General features: G+C 37.9%; 1 protein-coding gene across 1 annotated transcript in view; it reads left to right on the top strand.

Moving 5' to 3' along the window:
* ASCC3 (activating signal cointegrator 1 complex subunit 3) overlaps positions 1-20,572 on the top strand; it is a 331,462-nt gene that overhangs the window by 305,211 nt on the left and 5,679 nt on the right. The window contains exons 38-39 of the mRNA XM_004264782.4: positions 16,485-16,636; positions 18,778-18,925. Coding sequence (XP_004264830.1) covers positions 16,485-16,636; positions 18,778-18,925 — 300 coding nt within the window. The remainder of the gene's footprint in view (positions 1-16,484; positions 16,637-18,777; positions 18,926-20,572) is intronic.

Below are 20,572 nucleotides of genomic sequence, written 5' to 3' on the forward strand. Positions count from 1 at the left end.
CAGGTATCTTACAGAGCTATCCATCAGTTTGGGTTTGCCTGATATCCCCTCATAATTACATTGAAGTTATATATTACTGTCAAGAATACCATAGAAGTGATGTTTTGTCCTCTCGGCGTATCATATCGGGATACTTGTGACATGGATGTGTTATTACCGGGGATGTTAACTTTGTACACTTGAGGTGGTGTCTGCCAGGTTTCTCCACTGTAAAATTACTTTTTTTCCTTTTGTAACTAATATGTTGTGGTGATACACTTTGAGATTATGCAGTTATCCTGTTTCTCATCATATTTTCCTACATTATTTTCATCATCCATTGGTGACTTTTGCCTGAAACAATTATTACTACTGTGATTTTCTATTCCCATCATTCCCAGAATTTCTGTTTTCCTTCATTTATTTATTTACTTTATTCATTTATTTATTCATTCATTTATTTATTTGTTTATAAGTATAGGCTCACGAGTGTTTGTTTTTATTAGAGAGTGGTTTTAGAGACTAAAATCTGGGTGCTTGTTGACTCCATCACTGCCTGGATATTATTGCCTCTGGCCCCCTCAGCGGGCAAAGCTAGGAAATATAAGTATGTATACATAGACATCTATATCTATTTGTATATCTGCTTAGCTGTGTGTGTGTGTGTGTGTGTGTGTGTGTGTGTGTGTGTGTTTGGGTATGTGGAAAACATTTGTATTCATAAAACCATGAGTTCATTCTAATACCTCTAATTCCAGTTTAACACCAAGGGTTCATTTTAGCCTTCCCCTTTTTTAAATTGTAACTCTTTTCTTCACCCGTGAGAAACTTGGCTCTCATTAATCAAAATATGTTTACTTAATCCTCCATTCTAGCATACTCCTGATGTAGTTTTAGAATGACTAACACTTACTCCTGGACAAAAACAAGTTTACTAACTACAGTAGTTGTGTATAGTTCTTTTTTGTCTTTGGAGGCTCAGAGTTTCTTTTTCTTTTTGCATTTACACAGATACACACTTGCTCTCTCACTTTCTTCCTTTGCACATTTTTATCATGTTATTTTATAACCTTTTTTAACTTAATAATTTACAACATTAAATATTCTTCTCAAGCATAGTTTCTAATGGCTGCACTATATTTCTTCATAAGAAGGTCATAGTTTACTTAATTAGTTCCCTGTTGTCAGACATTGTGTGTGCAGTTTTCCTTTAGTGTAAATTATAACATTAGTTATGCTTATAAATATGGATTTGGCTTTTCAGAAGCCACCTGGAAAGAAACTTAGTTGTAAAGAGATGGCAACCAGCTTCATATCCTAAATCCTCTCATTCCTGCAGTTTCTTTGTAAGATTGTGATAAAAGTAACAAGTCAGGAAGAGGAAAGAATATTAGGGTTGCTAATGGAAAATCTGGGGGGGAAGTCGTGACTTGATAAAATTTCCCATGACTGAGTGACAGTTTTCATCATTGTACCCTATTGTTCTCATTTGATACATGGATACTGTTGGCCTAGAAAGCATTGGTTCAAGCAGTTTTCCAAGCTGCCGTCCTGCTGGCTGATTGAAAATTATGCTACTGCCCTCATGGGACATCAGCATGACCTTGTGTTCTGTGTATGGGACTCGGTGCCACCAGCTCTTACTATAAATTCAGCTCTGCTACTTAGAGCCTTAGTATAAGGCCTTAGGCAAGTCACTGAACCCCTGCTGTCTGAGTAAAAATAACACCTTACAAGAGTGGGACATTAGTTAATATTTATAAAGTAAACAATGATTTGAGGACTCGAACTAGGTCTATCTTAGTCTCCTCATTCTTAGTAATTCTTTTACTTCTTTGCTTTTTCATGGTCATTTAACTCTAATTTTTTTATTCCCTTTAATTTATAGAAATGCACCTTTTACATGAGCTACCATTTAGATTATGAAAACTCTGTATGACTACCCGTGTCCTGGGGAATCTTTTACAAAAGAAAAACATAGTTGTTTTAGTACTATTCACTCTGGCTTGAGGTCAGAATGCACTGTATAGCCTGCCTTCTCTTCTTGTACCCATTTGAAATTATGTATCAAGGTCATTTATGTCATTTTTGGGTTTAAGGTGTTTTTGTCATGGTTCTTAATATTTTACTGTTACTAGCATTTCCATCTCCATCCCACCCAACAAAAATAAGAGTAAAAATTTCTGTACATATCTCAAATTTTTTAAACCTGCTTAAAATACACTAGTTTATAAATTGAGCAATTATGGAATTGATTATTCTTGCCATTAGTCTTTGAGATCCTCTTCTTGATTATGTTAACTCTAAAATATATTTGTAATATGTAGTAAATGATGTGACATATTTTGTGTGCCAGATGTACCCAAGAAAAACTTTATGTTAGCTTTTATGGGAAGATGATACATAAGAAATACCAAAAATTAAAGTGATTTGCCTAAATTTTTCAAATTTGATGGCAAAGTCAGAACTGATGAAAAGTGTCTGGTGTTTTGATTAGCCCCACACTGTTTTTTTAATCAAGGGACAAAGAAATTGGTTTTCAAAGAAGTCAAATAACTTAGTTAAAAGGTGATCTTTTGAGGCAGTCCATGCTGAAACCAAATGGAGATACCAGGACTTTAAATCCTGCTCTAATAGCTCTGATCTTTTCTAATAAGCGCCCTAAGTCTTTACGTTAAAATCATCTTCGTTTAAGTGAAAAATAATTAAATACCAAGCCAAATAGTATAAGAGTACAGGTTTATATCTTAGCCACGCCCACTACCTCCTCTGTGGTATCTACAGCAAAACTGCCCAGTAACTGGACACTTTCAGATGTTTAAGGAAGAAAGGGAAACCATGGCTCGAGGAGCTGACTCAGTGATCTGAGGACCAAAGGGCTGTGTGATTCAAAGTATAATTGTGCTGTCAGTTTGCTGGGTTAATTCTGGAAAGTTGCTTTCAGATATAGTAGAGGCCATATTTTACCCTTCAGCTAATGCTATCTACCTTGCAGCCTAAGTTTAATAGATCAAAACATCTGTGTGCACAGTAATACTCTTAACGACTACAAGATACACCTCATGAAAGAACACACACACACACAGAAATATGACAGTGTAGATTGATTAGAAAGATCTCTGGAAACCTATGCTTCCAAATTGAAATTGGAATTAATGTATATTAAATACCAAATTCAACCAGAATATTTGGAGAACTGCATACCATCCCTGTACTCCACACCAAAAAATTGCTATTTAATGACGGTCCATAAGGCAGGCCATCATTAACAGTGGTGCTGGTGAACATTTATTGAGGATTTTCCTTGTACCAGGCTCTGTTCTACTTGCTTCGTATTGCATAGACTCATTTGCCCTAATAATCCAAGGAAGCAGTACAATTATTTTCCTTATTTTACAGACGAAGACTAAGTAACTTTCCCAAGATCATAGCAGAAAGAAGAACAGTTTTCAGCATAGGTTGGATATACAATAAAAGTTTATCTTACTGGGTTCCCTTTGCCCTGTAAAGATGGATCTAAAAATTGTACTCATGGCCTAGTCAGGATTTATTTTAAAATGTGAGAACTTCACAGGAATTTCTACATTTTTTTAGACCAAGAATTCCCACTAGAACATGAATAATATTTTTTAATTAATCCCTTCTTTTCAATGTATACTCAAGTCACCTCCCTTTAATTACTCTAGTTCCCTTTCAACAGTCTGCCTATAATTACTTTAACCAGTTTCCAAGAGGGACTTGTTAATATGACTGTTATTTGTAATTGCTTTATTATATCACTCTATAGTGTCCAGTTGATATGTTTTTTGTTTCAGCTGCTTATGATCCTTCTCGAGGTTTTTATATCATGCTAGGTAACGCAGTGAATTAGCCATTTACTTCCTCAGAGTCTCCCCTAAAACTACAATAATTGGAAATAATGGGGGGGAAGATCAGATCGCTGATACAACCACAGGAAGAAAAAGGAATGCCATAATAATTATAAGATACTCCTAATAATAAGTAGTAATGCACACTATAATGACTGTGCTTAGGTTTACTATTACAACACACATACACACATTTTATGTTCCTCTTTCATTCTTCACCATTTGCCTTCTCTGCTTAGGTTAGGTTCTGGGCTTCTTTCACTGGGTAACCACCACCACCACCACTAGCGGGGCTCCCCTGGAGGCAGCTTTTGTCCATCCCCCTAGTCCTTTTTGAAAAACTTCAAACGTCTAGTAACAATAGGCAATTTCAGAGATTCCCTGTCCCAAGATACAGAACTACCAATTCCCCCAAAAGATAACAGACATCTCCTCTTTACTATTGAGGGAGTGTGAAGTTCTGTATTCTGTATACCAAGGCACATGTTTATATAGATTGAATTCATGTTCCATTGCACTAATGGAAGTAGGCAAAAGGTAAACCAGGAGACTGGCTTTGAAAATAATTTAGGTGATTCAGTGCCTGAAAGGAAGACCTTTAAGGAGCTATGTTCTGGTGGGTAAGTTTCCATTGTTTCATAAATTCTTGCATCTGACTTTAATATAGGAGCTGTCATTTTACATCATTTTCTTTAAGGCCCAAGTTTTTTTGAACAACTAAGTTTCCAGCCTTTCTTCTCTTTCACACAAGATAGTATGTAACTCATATACCACTCAAATTAATGTTATCATGTTCCAATAGGATTTATCAATTGTCACAAAAGGTGCTTGTCAAAAAATAACTTTAATAAGCTGCATAAATAGAGAAAGGGGGGAAATGTACGAACTGGCATGCTTTCCTCTGTTCAGAAAACCCTCGTAAATTTGCAAAACCGAATCCCTAAAAGTTTATTGGTAGGGTTGTTGTTTAGCCCAAACTTCAAAACAATAATTTGACCTCTTTATCTCTCTAACAGTTTCTGATAAACTTAAAGTGTATTACATTTCAGATAACTAGTATCATATATTTTCTATAACCCACAGCTATTCTGAAAACACATTGTGTCTTCAAACTATTTTTTTAAGTATTTTAATCAATAAACTTAAGATATGAATGTATGCATACATTAGAGTCTGAGAATAGAAAAGAATAGGATAAGGGAAGCAAAAGATACAATGATATGAATATTTTTTATTGATCTGGTTATTTTAACTGAGAGATACTTTGACTATAGCTGGGTCTATATTTCTATTAACAAATGATCCCCATTTTTAGTAGATTAAAAAGCTAGAAATATTTGATGATACCAGGAGATAGAACTGCCATGGAGCAAGGCTAACATAACCTTTGAGGAGTATTTACCTATGGATGCACTAAGCACAGGCTCAGTGGGCTATAAATTAAATGTATTGAAGAATGTCAGTGTCAATTAAATGAACAAGTTCTAGAATCATAGAGTCAAATACAGTTAGCAGTGAAAATAGTCCAGGTGGTGCTGAGCTTATCAAAAGAAGTACTTGGTCAAATCCTTAATCCGATACTTGTAAGAAATGTTTTGATGTAGCAATGGTAGATAAAATCTCCTGTATATTCTTAGTAGAATCCTTTCACATTTTTTAAATGCTTATAATTATTATGATTAGATCAAATGAAAAGCTTATCTTTAAGTGGACAGTAGAGCACAATAGGCTTCAGAAAGCTTCTTCAAATCATTTTGAGAAAAAGATGGAAGGGTGATAAATAAATAATTTTTAGACTTCCAAAATTGGATTATACATAATTAGTAATCTACAAAGAGTTCATTTCTGCAACTGAAGTCGTTAAAGGATCCTAAGATGAAAATTACACTATTAAGTTTTAAATATATCTTTTATATTTTTATGGGTATGTTTCAAGGAATATTAATACTATGAGCATACATTTGGAGGATTCTGATTCATATTCAAAATATGCTGGAACCTCATCAATAACTATTTATAGTGTCACTGACTGTTAAGGTGACTTGGGCATAATTCTTGGCACATAATAGTTCTCAATATATCATGGGTGAATGGAATGAATAAATATTTCACTTTTTCCTTTCTAGTTCTTTCTTAAGAGAGGATTGAAAAGGGAGATTTACTGTGTGTGGATTCTCACAATGTTTTTAAAATTATCTGCCAAATCTGAATTGTCTACTAACAAATGTAGTCTGTTTGTTGTAAACATTCATGTGACCTTATCAAATTCATAGAGACAGGGAAGTCTAATTCAGGCTGCTTTCCTAGCAAGACTGCCAGGAGCTCATATCTTGCCATAGAAGCCTAGTGAGGTTTCATTAATGGATATGTATTTCAAAACAAATAATTTTAAATGAACTTAATCCTGAGTGATTATTCTTCCAGATGCAAAGATCTGCACTGTGGTGCAGAATCATCATCCAGCTAGTGCTTATTTTATCCTGTATCAAAGTTACATTTTAATTCCACAATAGAACACCCAAAACACCTAAAACAAAGCACCATTCCCCACTACAGACGCAACACAGAGCTAATGCATTTAGCATTTCCAAAACTAACACAAATGTGTGGATTTTGAGGTGTAAAACACCTTCACTTACTCGTGTGGATTTACAGGTGATCTCCCTTCAAGGACTATAATATAATTTGGAAGGCTATTTCCCCCTGGATGACTCTACCTGTAAGCCTTTGAGTGACAATTTGGTGCTGGTTTATTGATGATATGATGCTATTATGAAGGATCCTTCTACCTCCAGCTCTTCTCCTCATACCCACATAACAACCCTTTTCCCGTTTGGGGCTGTAGGAAATGAGTAATGCTTAACCCATTTGTGTGATCAATTCACTTAAGCAGCTACTGTGAAATGTTAATCACAACTTTAATTTGTACTGCATTAGCATTTTGATTAACTTGTAGGCTTGCTAGCACACTTGAAGCGCTTTTACTCATAGTTACAGCTCGGAAATGACTTTTTGATTAATTAAGTTTGTTAGACAGCAGCTGAGCTTCCTGAATGCTAACCTTCTGGGGGTAAAAGTTCAGGAGAAAGTTACTGTGAACAACTGTTGCTATTGAAAAAGATTCTTGTAAATGTACTTATAGCATTTTAATTATTGACAAAATATTGTATCATTACTTGCAGCTGACCTGAACCTTTAAAGGAGTGTGCCTTTCTGTCAAGAAAGCTTTTCTTCAGGTTTTCCCATCATTGTAAAACTTCCGGGAGCTCTTGAACTAAATAGTGCAGTTTCTAGCAGATGTCTAACAACTAATGTTTTAACAGGCTGCCTAGGATGAATTTCCATAGTTTCTTTTTCAGGTAAACTTTGTATTTTAGAATAGTTTTAGACTTACAGAAAAGTTACAAAGATAGTACAGAGATTTCCTGTATATCCCACACTCAGTTTTCCTCTGTAATTAACATCTCACATCAATATGGTACATTTGTCACAATTAATGAATCTTTATTGATATATTATGATTAAAGTCCATACTTATTCAGAATTCTTTAGTTTACTTAATGTCCTTTTTCTATTCTAGGATTCCATTCAGGACACCACATTACATTTAGTTGTCATGTCTCCTTAGGCTCCTCTTGGCTGTGAGTTTCTCACACTTTCATTGTTTTTGATGATCTTTCCATAGTATTTTGCACTTTCATGATGTTCCATAAGTAACAACTTGGTTTCTATAAATTAATGAAATTTTTTTTCTCATTCTGGACTAAATAAGTCTTTCTCTTCAACTCTGACCATGTATTATGTTTATGTCATTTCATTTGAACAAATGTAGCAACATTTTCTAGCCATTTCAACCTTCCTCATGACCTTATTTTCATGTGGTTTTTGCAGTCCCTACACTATCACTAGATACGTTAGGATGACTATCAGGAGATGTGAGGAAAAGGAGAAAGTTTCCTTGAAGAGGAGAAAGGCTAAAGGGAGGAAGAAGAGAGAATGCAGGTCATCAAGATGCTGAGAGGGAGCAGAGAGGTGGGAGCATCTCTGACTGCTCCATATGCTCACCCTACAGCCACAGCTGGAAGAGACTGAGGACTAAATTCACAGACTTTGCAAACTGAAGTTTAGAAAGTTTTTAACAATGGATCTTAAAGCTACATCTCATTATGCATCTGTTAACATGCCTCCTGATGCACATTGAAAATGATAGTTTTTCTTTTAGTGACCTAAGTCAGTGTTGCTATTTCCTTGCAGTGAAGTTGACTTAATTCAGTCACAGTAACTTGGATTCTTTAAACCCAGAATTCACTTATGTTTCAAAAGATATTTAATGCCTGCATATCAAATATTAAGATGTAGTTTTATAACCAAGTGGTGGATTAAAATTTATTTTGAAATTTTAGGTTTTCAAAAATCCTGTTGACAAAATTTGTTCAGAGACAATAATCAGTTAAATGCATAATGCTTTTGTCTGGAGTCTGCATTTTTCTGTTAGGTAGGGAAAAAAAGGATAGATGTAAACCACTTTAAATCCTCCTTGAAATAAGACAGGGTATATGTAAATCATTCAGAGGTTGTAGACTGTAGTGTGATGAGCACAGAAAATGAAATTAGAAAACCAAAATCAAGTCTTAACTTACCACTTTTCACCATTGCGATTACAGTCACTGGACTTATGTGAGTTTCAGTTTTCCCATCTGTGAAAAGGAGACAGTACTAATGTCTGCCTCATACTTGGTATTAAGAGCTATTTACAAAAGTATTTTATAGTCTGCACACTACTGTGCAAATATTTTCATCACACTACATGTGCATACTGTCTGTACAGTTTGTATATATTTCACTGCTGCTTTTCACAATAATTGAATGAAATGTATTTGATACAAAACACAGATATATTGTCAAGCTTGCATTTTTAAGTATAATCTACAGTAGCAGAAAACAAAGGGAAATATCTGTAGATTTGGATAAATCTATCCTTTGCAGAAATAGTTAACATCACTATGAAATGTGGTTGAATTTAAATGCCAAGACCCAGCTTGATATGCTTAGGGAATTCTTGAAGTCGATTCACAGTAAGTATTGAGGACATGAGGTGTATTCAAGTCAAAAAGCATGCTGTTGGTTTCAGGACCCTTACAGCCTAAAAAATTCTCTTCCAGAGAGTGTCCATTCTCTGAACTCTAGTTCATTTTGATTGTGGGGATGAGGGGCAGGTTGTTTCTGGTGGGGGTAGTGGTGGTGGTTTGACCTTTGCACAAAGCCGGGTTCTTGAGTTTGCCCTGTGAGTTCCACATGAGGATGAGGTCTGGGCTGTGTAGAGTATGTGTACCCCTCTTTGTTTTTGCCTCTCTCTCTCTCCTCACCCATCTCGTCTCTCCTTTCTTTCTCTCTCCCTCCCTCTGTTGCTCTCAGTCAGACATAGGCAGACGCAAACACCACCTCATTTCTACATTCCCTGTGAAACTCCTGAGCTGACTCATTCTTCCTGTTTTGCCAATAATCAAAGTCTACCTCCTCAGAGCTCTCCAGTCTTTCTTCTCAGATTCCTCCTTCTTTTACCCGTGTATATTTTACTTTGTGTCTGTAAGATTCCTTTTTCATCTGTGTTCTTAAGTCTGAATCTCTTTCCCCACCTTCCTCAAACCCCAGTTCACAGCCTTCAGCTCCATTCCAGCTCCTGCGGTCACCAGAGTGGCTTCAGCAGATGACCTTTTCAACACTGTAATCGCATGCATCCCAAACTCCTCTGCTCTAATCATTACTATATCCACACCACTTTTGCCATCACCTCCATGGTATCACCCTCTGACTCTCCTCTCTCACCTCACTTCTTTACCTGTCAGCTTGACTGAACGTTTCTGTTACTCATCAGCCGGGCATCTCTCCTCCCCTCCCTGATCCCTCGGTCCAGTCCTCAGTCCCCTGTGTCTTCACTTGTCACTGGCCCTAGAGTTGTCCATTTCAACAGTGATGTCACCAGTAACCTAAAATCTCAACATCCGAATTCTCTGCTTTCACACCCAAATTAATCCTACTCGTTATTGTCGGAAACAATCACAAAACATTTCTAATTATTTCTACAATTTCTACTTGTTTCTAATAATTTCTATAATTATTATTTCAAAGTCATGCTGTTGAGACTCAACACTGCTCTGGTTTTTATTCACATCACTAATTCCCCCAGTACTTACTCCAGACCTTTTCATGCTCCTTTACAGTGCTTTTTCCCAGGAGGAGGCATCACCTCCAACTCGAAGAGGTGACTGAGACCCTGTGATAGGAGTGCTATCAATTTCCATTCTCTTCCTTCAGAGCTTCCCTCTCTCCAGTGAATTTGTGTGGGGTCTCAGTGACCTGCTGAAGCCTCTTTTCTCTGTGAGGCCCTTGCTCACACGCCCCAGCAGTGGAACCCTCTTCTGATCCCAAGAGGGTCTTTTGTCTCTTCATCTTATTCTGTGCCTACTGTAGACTGCCTTCTCTTTTGACTTAGGCTTTTCTGCCCCTAACTCCAAGGGTGTTACAGTCCATCTGGAAAGATAGAAAGTGAGCTTTATAAAAACAAGCAACACTATAGTGTGAGTATATTGGCATTTTATTGATGAAAGAGTAAAGCTTACAGAGGATAGACACAAGCCTAATCAAACTCCTTGGTTTTTAAAATTTTTTAGATGAGAAAAACAAATACCATTAAGTCATTTGCCTCAGGTCTTACGGTTAATTTAAAGGCACAAGCCTCTAACCTCTGAGGCCAAGCCTCTTTCTAGTATACCACACCATCTTCAAACCAGTATCAAGTGTTCATGAATTATACATCTGTTTATGCTTCATCCAAACTTATTGTTTGCTTTAAACATTGTGTTGTCGGGAAACCTTCTCAAAGTCTCATTTTATCTTGTAGCACATTCATCAAGGAATTTTCTGTTCTAATCTAGGGCCCGATGGAATTCCACACACTTTCCTCTCATCCTGAACTTTATAGGCAGCGTCCTATTCTGGTTAAAAGCAAGCACTTTGGAGTCAAGCTCCCCAGAATTTGAATCCCAGCTGTACCAATTAACCAGAGCTATGCAGCTTTAGGTATATTTCTTTCCCTCTCTGAGCCACAATGTCTTCATCTGTACAATGGGTTTTCGTTCAGTAACTTTCATAAGATGGTTATCAGAGTATCCGACAAATAGTACATGCTTAACAAAGGACCACTGTAAGCAGTTATTTCAGTAGTGCCCTTAAGAGTCCCTTACATGCTCTTACCCCTTTGGTCTTTCCTGCGTTTCCTCATCTTATCTCCAGGTAACTGCCGCTCTGCTATCCTCAGCTCTGCCCCAAAGGTGCTCATTTTAACTATTCTGGCTGCCCGCTTTGTGCCCAGGATATCTGAGTCCACATCCCTAGCCCATACTCTCTCTCCAGAGCTCATTTATACCTGGGCTTCTCACCTTGCTTCATAGTGGCACCTCGGTTAAAATGCGTTTAAAACCACACTCATTGCCTGCTTTCCTATAAATAAATGACAACCCCACAGTTTCTGTTAATTATGGTAAGGTTTTATTTGTGGTGTAACTTCATCAATCAGTGCAATGCTAGGAATCATATTTCCACTCTCACAGCTGGATGACAAAGAATTCTGAGTCAGCAATCAATTGAAGTTGATTTTAACTTAGTAGGAGAAAGTCTCGTGCATGGAGTCAGCCTCCACCTATTTGTTCCCATAGACTTAGAATCATCCTAGCTTTGTCTGATAGGTAGCATGCCCAGTAGAAGACGGTTAAGAGGTAAAGGGGGATTCAGCATTTGCCTAACGTTAATACTAAGGTGGAAGAATGTGCAGGGTTTTTTCTCCTCGGTGTACTAAAGCAACCTTTTGTTGTTTGAGTATTAAATCTCTGTAAGGAACTTTGAGGTGTCTTGGGGAACTGAGCCATGATCTCCAGCTATTACCAAAGCCAGCCCCATTCTAAGGAGGAGCATATACCTATTAGTCCTTTTTTTTTAATACAATTTTTAAAGGTTACACTGCATTTACAGTTATTACAAAATATTGTCTGTATTCCCCGTGTTGTACAATATATCCTGGTAGCCTGTCTCACACCCAGTAGTTTGTACCTCCCACTCTCCCACCCCTGTATTGCCCGCCCACTGGTAACCACTAGTTTGTTCCCTATATGCGTGAGTCTGCTTCCTTTTGGTTATATTCACTAGATTGTTATACTTTTTAGATTCCACATATAAGTGATATCATACAGTATTTGTCTTTCTCTGACTTATTTTCATTAGCATAATGCCCTCCAAGTGTATCCATCTCACTGCAAATGGCAAAATTTCATCTTTTTATGGCTGAGTAGTATTCCATTGTGTATATATACACCACATCTTCCTTATCTGTTCATCTATCGATGGACACTTAGGTCACTTCTGTATCTTGGCAGTTGTAAATAATGCTGCTATGAACATTGGGGTGTATGTATCTTCCGAATTAGTGTTTTCATTTTCTTTGGATATATACCCAGGAGTGGGATGGCAGGATCATATATTAGTTCTATTTTCAGTTTTTTGAGGAACGTACATACTGTTTTCCACAGGGGCTGCACCGATTTACATTCTCACCGACAGTGCACAAGGGTTCCCTTTTCTCCACATTCTCGCCAACATCTATTTGTGGTCTTTTTGATGATAGCCATTTTGACAGGTGTGAGGTGATACCTCACTGTGGTTTTGATTTGCATTTCCCTGATGATTAGAGATGTCGAGCAGCCTCTCATGTGCCGCTTGGCCCTCTGCATTTCCTTTTTGGAAAAATATCCATTCAGTTCTTCTGACCATTTTTTAATTGGTTGTTTCTTTTTTTGATGATGAGCTGTTTCTGTATGTTGGATATTAACCCCTTATGGGTCACATCATTTCCAAATATCTCCTCCCATTCAGTAGCTTGTCTTTTCGTTTTGTCAGTGGTTTCCTTTGCTGTGCAAAAGCTTTTAAGTTTAATTAGCTCCCGTTTGCTTATTTTTGCTTTTATTTCCTTTAGGAGGTGGATCCAAAAAAATATTGCTGCAATTTATGTCAAAGTGTTCTGCCAGTGTTTTTTTTCTAGGAGTTTTATAGTATCCGGTCTTACATTTAGGTCTTTAATACATTTTGAGTTTATTTTTGTATATGGTGTTAGAGAATGTTCAAATTTCATTCTTTTACATGTAGCTGTCCAGTTTTCCCAGCACCACTTATTGAAGAGACTGTCTTTTCTCCATTGTATATTCTTCCCCCCTTTGTCGTAGATAAATTGACCATAAATTCGTGGGTTTATTTCTGGGTTCTCTATCCTATTCCATTGATCTATGTGTCTGTTTTTGTGCTAGTACCATACTGTCCCACCTGTTAGTTCTCATCTACCAGGAAGACTGCTGTAAAAGATAGTGAGACGTAGGAGTCCTTTTCCTAGGCTCAATCATGCAGAGGTATGTCAGGGTGACCTGCCAGACCCTCAAGCCCATTAACCTGGACCATCCCTTAGCCTTAGCCCCTTCAGATACCTACCTGCGTGGTGACATGGACTTGTACACTCAAACTGAGAACGAGGCCCATGTCCTCCAGTTTGGCCTGTGCTGCAGGGTCTGTCTTTGGCCTTATGTGTCCCCTGACTTTCTTGCAGTTGCTCACCTCTGCTGATGAACAGTTCTGCCCATTCCATGCATTTGCTCCCCACCTTACATGCCCTGCTCCTCGAATCCCTGTACTACTCAGTGTGGAAATTAACCCCCAAAGGTCCAAAGGAAGTCCCTCTGAGAAAGAATGAGTTGTTTTAGGGTGTTCTTTTCATCTCATCATAGAGGAACGTTAAAACAGGTACCTGTTTACTGAGATCTAATATTGAGGCCTAACAGAGCTATACTGTTCCAGGCAGTATAGTAGATATCTTACATCATACATCATCTCATTTTACCCTCATCACACCCCTATATGAACGTATAACACCCTTCTATCAGTGAGCAATCTAGCGGTCATAGGGTTAAGTGATTTCCCAAAATTTACGCATAGTAAGTGGGACAAAATCAGGGTTGAAACCTATGTCTGACATCAAAGCTTGTAATGTTTTCCTGCGCTGTGCTGCCTTTGGCAGGTGTGCAGTAACTTAGGTAGAATGTTTGTTATAATTATTGTAATTGGATGTTTACCAATATTCTTTAATAAATTGAATATTTCTTGAGTGCTCTGTGCTAGGGCTACAGTTCCAAAGACTACTTCCAGAACCTTGCCATCAAGGAGTCTATATTTAATGGGCACATGTGTAAACAAAGGTTCACAATAGGATAGTGGTGGCCTGTGTCAAGATTAGCAGATGCGTAGGAAAAGAAGTGCCCGCAGTCCATCAAGTAGCCTTCACAGGAAGAAGTAACATTTGAGCTCAACTTGAAGGATGCATAGGAATTTCCCAGGTAGACATGGTAGAGGGAGCAGGATTTATAAAAAGAGAACCTGCAGAGAAGCGTTAACTTTTGTCCTCTACACGGCGTGGAGCTATTGAAGAAATTTAAGCAGAGGAATGACGTGATCAGTTTTGCCTCTGTGAAAATGTACTGTGGTAACAGTATAAAATATGGATTGAAGAAAAATTAGATGAGAATAAGGATAAAGGGATATTTATAATATTGCAGGTGAGAGTTGATGAGGGTCTGTGCTACGGCAGTGGCAGGAGGGAGCAGAGAAAACAGGACCCACAAGGGAGTGGTTGGGCACAGCCGTGTGGCAGCATTTTGTCCAGCACATTTGGGTCGTCACAACCTTGTCTCATCCTGGATTCTTGGTCTCCCTACCTGCCTTTTCTTGAAATTAAAACAAGATAAATAAATAATAGTTTTCAATTCATAATACAGCCTTTTCATTTACTTCATGTAAGCAATCACTTTGCATGATTTTTTACGTTTCACATCTGGATCATACAAAGAAGGATTGTGGGGAACTCTCATAAATTTTATGAAATCTTTCAACTTCATCATGAAAACTTCAAAGTTAAAAACATATGGTCCGTCCTTCCAGCTCTTCTAGTATGTGAGCTTGTGGTCTGGAATTTATTTCCAGTCAAGTTGTAATGTAAAAATCACAAGTAAAATCACCATAGTTACTCCACATTACAACTTCTGACATCATCATGATACTGCATTACTCATGAGGTATAATTACTCATTTCTCTTCCCTTACGGAGTTCGCGAGTTGTGACTTGTGAGCTAATACTTTTATTTTCGTCTGAGTAGTGTTCCTCATGACCAGCTTGTCTCATATACTTCAAAGACAAAGTGTTTAAATCAGTTGTGCAGAGAAATAGGAAGAACAGAAGTGAGCTTTCCCTAGATTTATAAACATATACCTTTGTACATGTAAACACTTTCATATGCACACATACACGTATACATACATATAAGTATACCTATTATACCAGCCATTAGGCTTTACGATGTACAATTAGTAGGCTCACGGGTGCTAAAGACCAATTTGACCATTCCGTCACGCTCACCATGGCATCCAGAGACGTGGATCCATCTCCCTGTAATGTGTGTAAAAAGACCACAGATTGGTTTAGCCAAATGTTTTTTAAACTATTTTACTTTTCGTAAATTAGAGAACTCTAAGTAGGAAATTCAAAACTTAGAAGGAAAATATGTCTGATTCACTAGTACTAAGTAGTATGGCAAATCAATTTTACTAACATAATAGACCTTTAAGAACCATTTCTAAAAATGTACTAATAGATTTTGTACAACATTTTATAAATATTTTACCATCAGTGAAACGGTAAAGTATCATTTTAGGCATTTACGAGGTACATCTGATTTCTCTTACCCTCATCTCTTCATTTCCCAAAACAAGAGAGTACACTCCTAAAACTGTATAACGTAGCTGCCTCAGATCGTGATATTAACTTATGTGTCTTTAAGTCAGCATTCACCAGAATCTAATTTAATTGAACTAGCTTTGCCTGTGTAAACTTCTCCATTGTTTAAATAAGATTTCACTGTTTAGTTTTGCCTTAAGCAAATGCAGCCGTTTGTTTGTCCATAAAACATTGGATTAAATGTATAGACTAATATGAATAGCTTCTCATCCTTCCACGTGTACCACTGGTCCTTCCCGCTTTTAGTGTGTGGTATAGAATTTTCATTGAAAACCAGGGCTCTGCCTTTAGCCTGCTGTCTGGGGAAAATTCATTTTTGGCAAGAAGACTTCCTATCACCTTGCCATTATTGCTTTTAAATTTGGAAAAGACTACCTGAGATTTATGCTTTAAACGCGGCAACTAGTGCTCTTGATACAGTGGATTATAGAGGTACTTGCTCTCGAGGTACACTGAGTTTTTCTCTTTGTTTTATTACTAGGTGCCAATATTATCTGCTTATCTTTGCTGACCTAAAAAAGTTAAATACTTGGCGCTTTGTACAAAGTAATGTTCAAAAAATGCTGTGAGAGGTTCAGTGTGTTCCCTCCAATCCAACTGTAGTTTACTTTTTGGTTTCTATTTTAATTAATAGTAATTTAGAGGTATAATGCTTGGGGTGGTTTTTTTTGTTTTTTTGTTAAGGCTATCATCATCAGACCCCCCACTGAGGGGGCAGGTGCCATGATATAACATGCGTTCTCCCTGTTCAGGCAATGCTGGACGTGGCTGCACACCAGGGCTGGCTGGTGACTGTCCTGAACATCACCAACCTGGTGCAGATGGTGATCCAGGGGCGGTGGTTGAAAGACTCTTCTCTTCTTACGATACCACACATAGAAAACCACCATCTTCACATTTTCAGGTAAGTATTTTAATTTTCGATGTAATAGGATTTTATTATTTCAAAAAATTATTTCCTTTACATGTATGGTCACTTGAATTTCATGTGGTGCCTAGAATACTGATTCTTTACAGTGAAAATGCCCATGTTTCCCAGAGGGAGACATGGCCTAGCGACATAGCGTTCCCACTTGGAATTTGGCCATTGGTCCCAAGCTGAACCACAGTTCATTTTAACCTTCTATTAAGTTGTTTTCCATTTGCAACATCGAATACATTTTCATTTTAACTGTGTTTATTCCTTTACAATATCAGCCTTCATTTTTAAAGATGTTATTAAAGTGCTTTGTGACCTAGAGCAAAATAAATTACCAGTTTCTTTTATTGCAGAATAGATTTGAGGGATCAGAAATCTGTTGTCAAAAGTAAACTGTGCATCTGCAAAATGTCCAAAACTGAGCAGTTATATATACTAGCAGCTCAAGATATAACCTGCGTTTAAAAGAGGAGTTTATATTCCTGATAAAATTTTTCAATTCTTAGGTCCTATGTACATGGCTACATATATTTTAGCAAAGGAAACAACAATACATATTACAGGCAAGGTGGGCAGTGTTCAAATGAAAATGTTTCTTTCACACCAGTTGAGAGATAGTTTGCAGCCAAAATATTGGTTCACAGTCATGTAAACAAGCAAAACTGTCTGGCTGTGCTTGCCATCATGCACCCTCTCCCTCTCATCAGCTGGACAAGGAGTGGCAGCCCTTTGAGGCATCTGGAGACATACGCCAAGCAGAACCTCAGGCACACATGGGGGGTCTCCTCAGGGAAGGCCCTCCATTTGACTGAAGTATACTGGATTCCAGGGCAGGTGTTTCCATGGTGCTTGAGTCCCCACCACAGGATGTCCCTGGTAACTAAAAGGCACATTCAGAGGGGGTGGGGGGCACACCAGCAGCAGGTGGCCTGGGGGGAAGAGCAGATACCTCATGTGTCTGCAGCTCAGTTTCAGGAACCCTTCCGATATGGTACTAAAACTTACGGGAGTTGGATTTCAGCAGAAAAGGAGACACGTGAGGGTACTAACCCGACAGTACATGGGTCTGTTAGGGAAGCTGGTTGGGGCCTAGGAGATTTGATCCAATTCTTTACTGTTACCCAGAAAAGTGCTGTATTTGTCTAATTTCAGTGATATTGTTCATCTTGCTATATAAACAGGAAATAGATTTAGGTAGATTCCATTCCTGGTGATCCAGCACTATTTATGCTATAGATCTCAAACATTCCCAAAATGCACTTTTAATTGTATGATCTCAACAACTTACAATGAAAACTTTATTCAAGTACTTATATTAGAGACATTTGCCTGCATCCATTAAAAACATGTCAGGGGGCTTCCCTGGTGACGCAGTGGTTGAGAGTCCGCCTTCCGATGCAGGGGACACGGGTTCGTGCCCGGGTCCGGCAAGATCCCACATGCCGTGGAGCAGCTGGGCCCGTGAGCCATGGCCGCTGAGCCTGCGCGTCCGGAGCCTGTGCTCCGCAAAGGGAGAGGCCACAACATTGAGAGGCCCGCGTACCGCAAAAAAAAAAAAAACATGTCAGGGCTCTGCCAGTTCCGTACTTTATCCACATGGAAGCATTATCACACTTTAGTGCCTTCCTATAGAAATCACCGTCTGTCAACCCTAATTATCTACTGAGCTCACATATGATTTACACATTTTATGTCGTGATAGCCAAACTGCCTTGGATTGATGAGAATGCTGTCTCACTGAAGCTTAACAACAGTGGCCTTGGCATGGACATATATACACTACCAAATGTAAAATAGCTAGCTAGTGGGAAGCAGCCGCATAGCACAGGGAGATCAGCTCGGTGCTTTGTGACCACCTAGAGGGGTGGGATAGGGAGGGTGGAAGGGAGACGCAAGAGGGAGGGGATATGGGGATGTAGGTATACATATAGCTGATTCACTTTGTTATACAGCAGAAACTAACACACCATTGTAAAGCAATTATACTCCAATAAAGATGTTAAACAAATTAAAAAGCTTTGTAGTAACTTTAATTTCTAAACTGTTCTAATCATATAAATCATCATTGTCAGAAAATCTCATTTGTGCTATGAAAGAATCATTTGGTTGGCGTTATTCTTTCTCAGGAAATGGAGCCCAGGTATAAAGGGTCCACGTGCCGGGCACCCTGGCTCCATCGAGTGCCTCCCTGAACTGATCCACGCCTGTGGAGGGAAGGAGCATGGATTCTGCTCCATGATAGAAAAAGAGCTACCAGCCCCAAAAATGAAGCAGGTAAGGCCATCACTTCCATGTGTCGATGCTCCCTCACTCTGGGAAGTTGTACCAAGAGTTTTCTAACTTAGAGTGCTGCTTTCAGAGTCAGACTCTCCTGAGTTTAAGTTCCACCCGCCATTTACTAACCCTGATTATGAACGTGAAAACATTATACCCGTCTCATGAAGTTTTGGGTAAGATCAAGCAGGATGTTATTATGTAAACTGCTCTATGTAGTTCCTGGTACAGAATAAGAGCTCAACAGATGGTATTAAATAATGACAGTAACAATAATTAGAAGTAGCGTCTGCGTTATTAGAAGGTTGTTTCAGTATAATGCTGTTAAGCCGGCTGAGAAAGGCCTACTATGACTCGCCCATCACTAGGCTGCATTGCTCAAGAGCCCTTCTAATCCCTTCTTCAGAGTGGGTTTTGTTTTGTTTTTATGCTTGGGTATATTTTCGTGCAGTTCCCTCAATTACTCTTTTATGCCCCCGCCCCATTTTAATCACTTTATTGTTTCTAGATTCTAAAGTAGTCCTTCAAAGAAACTCCTTATTTGTATACCCTATAATTTAGATATAAATCTGAATCTACGTTGTGAAAGACAACATAGGTCATTGCTCCAAACTCTCTTTGGAAAGATCAAAAACATGAACGAACAATGCCAGAAATATTTGGCATATATAGACTTTTAAGTCTTAAGCAATTTCACCCTAAACATGTCAAAGTTAATGTTCAGGATTTATAACATAATTAACATATTGACTTGCAAATGCAGATACTAAAATAAAGAAACTTCTAAACCATGTCATTTTTTTTTTTTCCAGTGGAACTTATTTTCGAGCAGGACTTGGAAAAAGTATTACAGGCATCAAAGTCTGATTGTTCAATTTCTGTTGAACCCAAAATTGGCACCAAAAGCTACTTAAATATTCATAATAAGGGCCTACCTTTCTAACTAAATTATCATCAAAATTATGAATAAAAACAATATATTTAAGATGAAAATAAGGCTTCTATTAGCAACAACAGATTTCTAACATAACGTACAGTGATTTCAAGCCAAGTTTTAGATGTGATAAAAAATTAGAACATTGTTGTAATTAGTTCAGGGAGAACTCAGAAGTAAACTTACTTAATTTATTTGCATAAATTGCCATTCTGTTATCTTTAAAACCAAATGCAAATTGGCTCAGTCTGATATGATGATGGTTATTTGGCTCAAAAGTGCTTCAATTTGCAGAGCAATCTGGTGTCGGCTCTGCAGTGAGGCGATCCCAGGTAACATACAAATCCTGAATTATTCCAGAAATTAGTATGTTTAAAGCATCAATTTAAGTGCTAATTGCAGTAGTAATGAGAAAAAGCAGTACTACTGTGAGATTTGCATCTTCTGCCCCATCAGTATGCCTGCAACGGCTGCTGACTGGCAGAGGATTTGGCTGCTAATTAAATAATTGTATGCATGGCATTGCTCTTGCCTGATTCAATAGATGAAGATTAATCCTCAGATAAATATGTTTGGCTGGTGTTGAAATGTCTTAGCAATTTCTTTAAAAACAGCTCATGTTTTATATACGCATATGTGAGTGTGTGTGTATGTATGTATGTTTGTGTGTGTATATATATATATGTACAAATATATACACATACAACAAATAC

Source organism: Orcinus orca, chromosome 12 (assembly GCF_937001465.1).
Source record: "Orcinus orca chromosome 12, mOrcOrc1.1, whole genome shotgun sequence".
Taxonomy (NCBI): Eukaryota; Metazoa; Chordata; class Mammalia; order Artiodactyla; family Delphinidae; genus Orcinus; species Orcinus orca.